General features: G+C 47.8%; 1 protein-coding gene across 1 annotated transcript; it reads left to right on the plus strand.

The window, feature by feature from the left end:
* Positions 1-290: 290 nt before the first annotated feature.
* Positions 291-933, plus strand: ARL11 (ARF like GTPase 11). Its single transcript, XM_075139906.1, has one exon. It carries the CDS (start codon positions 328-330, stop codon positions 931-933), a length of 606 nt encoding a protein of 201 aa, XP_074996007.1. The 5' UTR covers positions 291-327.
* Positions 934-7,289: the final 6,356 nt, after the last annotated feature.

The raw sequence follows: 7,289 nt of genomic DNA on the forward strand, positions 1-7,289 counted from the left end.
TGCAAAATGTTGGCTCTCTTTCGCACCGATCACTTCAGGTCACAAATGAAAATGGAAGTTAGTGGCAGCAGAGCTGGGATATAGAAATTGTTGTTTCCAACGGTGCTCCCTGGCTCTGCTCCACACCTCATAAATAATAGCTCTCACCTCATTTTAGCTACGAAGAGAAGCAAAAGCAAGCTGCCTGTGTCTTTCTTCAGCAAACCTAAAGTAGTCTCTCGGAGAGGCAGAACTGAGCGCTCTGTTATTAACTGACATTATCGAGGAAATACGCTTGCTTTCTTTTTTTGGCTGCAATTTTTTTGCCACAGTTGCAACAGCATCTTGATGGGGAAGCTGATCTCCAAAGGCCGGCGCAAAAGAGATGCTCGAGTTGTCATGCTGGGGCTCGACTTCGCTGGCAAATCCACCCTTCTGTACAAACTGAAGAGCAGCCGGCCTGTGGAGACCTGCCCAACGGTGGGCTTCAACGTGGAGTCTCTGCAAACGCCCTGTCGCGTATCCTTCACCCTCTGGGATGTTGGTGGGCAAAGCAGCCTGCGGGCAAGCTGGCCTGACTACCTGGAGGACACCAACACCCTCATCTTTGTGCTCGACAGCACAGACACGGCCCGGCTGCCTGAAGCAGCAGCGGCACTGGAGGAAGCGCTGAGCCACCCCAGCATGGCTGGGGTCCCCGTCCTCCTCCTGGCCAACAAACAGGAGGTGCCGGGAGCGCTGGCTCCCTCCGAGCTGGGGGAGAGGCTGCGGCAGGGGCGGCTGGCGGGGCGCCGCTGGGTGCTCCGGGGGTGCAGCGCCCACACCGGACAGGGCCTGGAGGAAGCCCTGGCAGTCCTGGGAAAGCTGCTGCGGGGTGTGGAGCAGAGGTCCCCATCCCAAGAGCAGTCCCTCACAGAGCCAGCGGGGAGGAGGCAAGCCCCTGGGCAAACCTGAACCTCAAGCGGACCCTTCCCTCTTGTTGCTGCCTGCAGGTTTGCCGCGGAGGATCCTGGCCTTCTGGTGCCCCCTAAAACGAGCAGACCTGCAGCTGGCACATGCCACGCCGAAAAACACCCAGCCACTCGCCACCGAAACCCACCAGGAGCAAAACTCCCACCATGGAGCATTTTTGGCTCCATCTCTTGGACTCTCATCACCGGCCTCAGCTTGTCCTGCAGTTGCCAGGCTCTGCTCATCCATTGTGTGTGTGTCCAGTGCTTCAGCAGGGATGCTTTTTTGCCAAAGCAATATAAATTATACCAGCGATGCGCACAAGGGACAGAGGGGGTTATTTTCTTTTCATGGCTCCCAGCCCCGACGCAGCTATCCTGATGGGGTGATCCCCACGGGGGGATGTTTGAACGTGCCCCATGCCGCTTCTCGCTCAGGTTGAATCACACGTTCATCAGCTGGAAAAGCAGCAGCTGCTAAAAGGCAACGGCTGAACTGGAGCAGCGTAAGCGCAGGACTTTGAACAGCCGACAGCTAATTGGTTTTAATGCAGCATCTACGGGTATAATCTTTGAGCCATGGACGTGAGTCGGATTGGATGGCGTAATGCGGTTCAAGGATGTGTATATATTAATTTCTTCATTTCTTGTTTTGAGTCTTCCTTTTCCATTTGTTATTTTTATCAAATACTGATTTCATGAAAATGGTACATCATTTTTCTTGGATTATATTTAAATATGAAGAAATCAGATCTGACTTCTAGATGCTTGGAAACACATCTGCATGGCCAGTCAACCTTTAAATATCCTCATGGTGGCCTGAACAGCCAAGATGAAGCCCCATCTCTCAGACTTTTTGAAACTGGATGAGACCACTCTACGGGCAATGATTGGTAACCATGGGCGCCTATGGACACAGGCAGGTTGGTGACCAAAGGGCTCTCCACACTCAGCTGCGTCCGGGGCAGTCGAAATGCCCCTGGCAGCTCATGACCAGGGTGGGTCCCTTGTTGCAGTGATGTTCTTTGTCTGATCCTGCTGAACCTACTATTGGAAAGACCTATAAAATATGTGCCTGAGGGCTCCCTGTACCCAAAATTCTGTTACTCAGGGTTAAAATTAAGAAATTTCGCAGTAATCCCTACTTTATTATGAAATAAATGAAAGCGGTGGGGAAGGAGAGAGAAAGGACACAAAATTTTCAGGCAGCAGAAGTCAGCTGCTTTCAAGGAAGAACTTGTTCCACCTAGAAAGAACAAGGAAAAATACCCAGTGAAATCCTCTTCTGTTCATACCAGAGCATTTTACAGTTGTTAAGGAATTAATCATCCAGCTGTTAGTGGTGCTGTTATCAGCCTCATTTCATAGAAGGCAGCAGCTGGAAAACAAAGCTTGAACAGTCATGAAGAAACAGAATATGACATTTATAGGAAGGTCTCAATAAAAGAAATCCTTCCCAGTGGAAAAAGTCACATTTTTTAGCTGCGTTAATATATAAGAACTATTATATGCTATAAAATAGTACTCCAGTGTTGATCTGGCCTAAGTGATCATGGTTATGAGTATACTTAAACAGCACTGAATTGTATAATGCATTGTATGACAAAGCTGTGTGCATGGTAAGGAGGACAAAATCACGTCTTTAAATCTCAGCACTTAACATAAGCAGGTTGATCTGCCTTTGGCTTGTTGCAGGTGGTTATTGTTTGCTTCTAACACACGAGTCTCCAATGCATGTGTTGGATATTTGACTGTCAGAGGTGGAAAAAGCAGTTTTTGTGAGACAGCACACGTGCTAGTATCTAGACAGATGAACGAACTCAGGTCATCTATGCAACCCTGTCGCCAGTACATGAAAAAGCCACATCTTCTCAGGGGCCCATCCAGCTGTTTTGAACACCAGTTCTAGAGGCACAACGCAAAAGGCCCTGTATCATATTGCCATGCCAAAAAAATTCTCTTTATTGAGTTTGCTGGTGTTTTGGTCTTGCATCTGATGTGGTACAAAGCTGAGTATTATACATTAGGGTGGGGGATCAGCAATAGTTTCAACTCAACACAGACTGAAGGGTTGTCCTGATGATGTTTTACTCTTACTTGGCTCTTGATGTGTGCATTTGACTCTACAGGATTGTCTGCTGCTGGTTAAAAAAGGCACTGAAGCCTTCCCATTTCCCCATGAGTGTTTTTTAAGCCCTTTAAAGAGAAAAAATAGGCTCCTCTGGCAGCAAATAGAGGTAACCACCAGCCCTTGGTAGGTATCACCAACTAGAAATTAATATAGCAAGGTAGGAAGTGGGGAAGAAGGGGTTGTTCTTGGCATTGGGAACCCTGGATGCCTGAAACTGATGAAGCAACTTCCCGGTTACTGAAAGTGTTCTCACTTCCCCTGAAGCAGTAATTTGGCAAAATACCCTATCTCGTGGGGCATCATGTGATTTACTATCCTTGCTTTCTGGAATAAGGCTTTTCTAGACACTCGGTCACATTACTCAGCTCATTTATGCCATTGTTAGAGACTGTCAAAACGATGCTGGGTCATGACGTTAGAAACAGCAACACAGAGTTTACTTCTAATTATTTTCTCTTTTCTGCTGCGTTGGAAAGCGTGTTAAAACAAGTCAATCTAATGAGCCCTGCACTGCTCTAATCAAACGCTTGCAGGACGCTCACCCAACAGCACTTAAATGCTTCAGTGTCAAAACTCCTACCTGGTTCAAAGGGAGGAGCATGGAGGTTTGCAGGAAGAAGCCAGCTCGAGGGAGGGAAGTTTGTTGCCCCTTTTTCTTGGTAATTCTGCAGGAGAACCACTGCCATGTGGAGCGGTATTAATCCCTTAAACATCTGCACTTATGGACTCCAGCCAGGAGGGCACCCTCGAACTTACAGTTTCCATCTTCCTGGGTGTGTGATAGGTGTCACAGCCTCTGCGCTGATTTCTAAAATAACACAGCTTGTCTCTTAGTAGCAGGCAAAGGAAAAATCCTTAGGACAATTTCTTATTTCAGTTCCTCACAAATTTGAAGTATCCTTTGGGTTATTGGCCCCAAAGCCCACTCTGGTTGCTCAAGATTCCTTGTTAGCAGCTTTTCTGGATGCTGAGTCCATCCACTTGCATTGACTGTCTCAATTGACTCAATTGTCTCAATTGGCATTGACTGTCTCAATGGAGATGTTTGGAAGAGCAGACTGTTTCTATTTTATTTCCTTTTTGGTTTTTTTTTTCAGCAACAAGTATTTATTTGGCTCTTTATAATGGAAAAGTATTGCTTGAGAGTAGTTTCACTGCTGTTTTTTCCCCCAACTCCCTGGTTATAACTTGCATCCTGCCTCCAGACTCTGCTAGTAGCTTCCTACAGTTTCATCAGCTCTCTTTAACTGACCTGGTCAGTATTTAGTTGTTAATGTGCTCTGCTTTTTGGTGATCTTGAATCTGGTGATTGTGAACTAAATGTATTGGCAAAAGTGTCCGACTCATAGGATAGCAAGGTTTGGAAGGGACATCTGGTCCGATACCCTGCTTAAGTCAGATTGCTCGAGGCCTGGTGCAGCAGTTTTGAATGTCTCCAGGGATGGAGGTTCAACAACCCAACACCTTTAGAGGCACTCTGGTAGGTATTAACCTTTACAGTAATGTAACTGGAATCCATAATTGTGCATTAATCTTCCCAGATTAATGAGAAGAGCCATACTGGTAGGTATTTGCCCTTGCTTGGAGCTGTCAGAGCAGCCTCCTTGCCCAGGGCCATCAGCTCCTCCAGCGCCGGGACCTCCCATCCCTTCTCTGCTTTGTGGGGATCGCTGCAGCAGGAGCTGCCTCCGGGGTCCTGCTGCCTCTTTCGAGGACACCGAGACACTTTGGTCATCTTTCACACTGTTTATGAAAGGACACAGCTAATTACTCACTGATTTACTAACCTTTCTGTGGGACTGGTTTTTAAAGCAGCTTCCAACAAACCCTTTTCATGGCTATGAACCCAGCGTGGATTTGTTTTTTAATTTCTGACAAGGAGTTTTCCATCCGCCCCCACAGAGAAGGAAAGCAGCAAGCTGGAAAAAAAAAAAAAACAACGTTAAAAACCAATACAGGAAGGACGATTCACCTTTTCCTCTTCTCTTCACCAGTACAGGAAGGACGATTCACCTTTTCCTCTTCTCTTCACCAGTACAGGAAGGACGATTCACCTTTTCCCCGGACTCTTCACAACTTCCATATTTCAGCCAGTCCATGACACAAAACGGTTTCCACTGGCGCGTTAGCTGATTTCTGCCCTTGGCACTGTTCCTTCGTTTTCGGATGGACCTACATGGCATTTGCCCCGCAGTTACTGATGGGGCTTTTCTGGTGGGTTTCACCATGGTCTTGCTGAAGGGCCTGAGATCGGAGGGGAACCAGGCGATCCCAGGGCTGCAGGGCGAGGGCACGAACGGTTGCCAATGAACTATTTAAAGAGGGAACAGGCAGCCACGGGACGCGTGAGAGGGAGCTGTGACCAGCTGTAACACCGGGAGAAGAGTGTTAGGGCAGCAGCCAGAGACCTGGGAAAGGCCTGGGGGGGGAAAAAGGTCAATAAGAATTTTTAAAAAAGCTAAGAAGAGCTTTCTTTTCAAATATAACATGAAAAAAAAGATTGGAAAAAACCCCTTTTGTTAGGAGACTGGCTGTATAATGCAGTGGGATGTCTTAATTATTGCTTTAATACACCTAATGGCTGTAAATAATTTCCTTAAAGAAACCCTGAAATACCACCTATAAAGATTCACCACATGTAACTCGCCAAGAAAAAACAAGGAGTAAAACCACGTGTGACACCACCTCTTAAATAAAATTAATACCCTTGCCAAATGGTATTAAATACCAGTCATGCAATTATGACTAAGACAAATGATAAACTACATTTCAAGACATTACAGCCTTCAAAGGGTTAATTAACTGGCCTTCATCTAAACTTTCCGATACTTGATTTTTTTGTGATGCATTTGCGTGGGTCGCAGCCCTGAGCTTGCTGTCAGGAGAATGTTAAAAATGCCAGGTGAAGGCTGGCATTTGGGTTAGGACCTCAGCGATGCATCCGTGGCTGGGAGCACATCATCCCCCCATCTCGTACTTCACACAATGCGATTTGTATAAAATTCCTGCAAAAAAAAAGGCAAAAAAAAAAAGGTAAATTAGCCAACCGATGTGAAAGTCGATGCCGACCGGGACCCGGCAAGTGCACCCCCCTCTGCCCGCGCCCCTGCCTGCTTCTCTGTGGTCGGACCAGAAGCGTAAACCTCGGCTCCAACCCAATCCGACACCTGTCACCTCCAAAGCTTTAAATCAGTCTGGCACCATCAACCCCTTGTCTGCTAATTGCTGTGAGAAACAATCTCCCTGGAGCTCCCGGAGCTGATGAACTGTTCTTAAATTCCCCCTTAGGCCTCAGATTTTTATTAATTTTTTTTTGGCCTGTGCTGGCTAACCACTTTTGGATGTGGCAACGAGGGTTTTTTCAACAGGCCACAACCACTCGCACAAACGAAAACGGCTTGGCCACCAGCAGCTCTGCGGTAACACCCCGCTTTGCCTTGGGCGTAGGAGCAATATTTGCTTTTTAAGCAAACCAGGGCTACGAAGCCACTGGTTTCTGCAGTGAGAGGACAAACTCACACGGGCCCACGTGAGGTTTGATAATGGAGGGAAAGGACTTTGGAAAGATCAAACTGGAGGTTTCCTCGGGAAGAAAAATACCAGCTGAGAGCAGAGGTGGGGCCCTCATTTCCCGGGGGGGTAGGATCAGGGGAGGGTCTGTTCTACTCATAAAGACACGCACTTTACACCTCATTATTTTCTGGCTTTTGACAGCACTTAACAGTAATCTTTTTCTTTGATAATAGTGTAAATGAAGACCAATGCTAAAAGTCCACCCCCCAAGACAGGCAGTATTGCCAGAGACGCGAGGTTTGGGTCAGTACAGGGCTGGAGCAGGGGTCCAGCACCGCGCCAGTTGTAAGGTATCTGCAGAGCATGCCTCAAGGTTGAACCTTCACAAGGGTGGAGAAGTAGCTTCCCCCTGTTCCTGGGGGAAGGTCAATACGGAGGCAAAATACGACAGACCATTCCCGAGGATGCCCCATTTCTGCAAGACGGGATGGATCCGTCGCCAGCAAAGCAAGGGAAGCTCTGCAAGGAAGAGCAGGTTTTGGGCTGCAATCACGGGAAAGTCGTCCCGAGCTTCCAGAGCTGCCCCGGGAAGGATGGGGACAGCGTCCGCCGTGCCCCCGAGAAAAAGCAGCTCTTCAAAGACAGCGCGTGGGAACGACCGGGAGGGCGGGGGATGTGTCCTTGTGGAGGTGGCTTCAGGCAACCCCAGGGCTTCG

The sequence above is a fragment of the Calonectris borealis genome, chromosome 1 (genome assembly GCF_964195595.1).
Source record: "Calonectris borealis chromosome 1, bCalBor7.hap1.2, whole genome shotgun sequence".
Taxonomy (NCBI): Eukaryota; Metazoa; Chordata; class Aves; order Procellariiformes; family Procellariidae; genus Calonectris; species Calonectris borealis.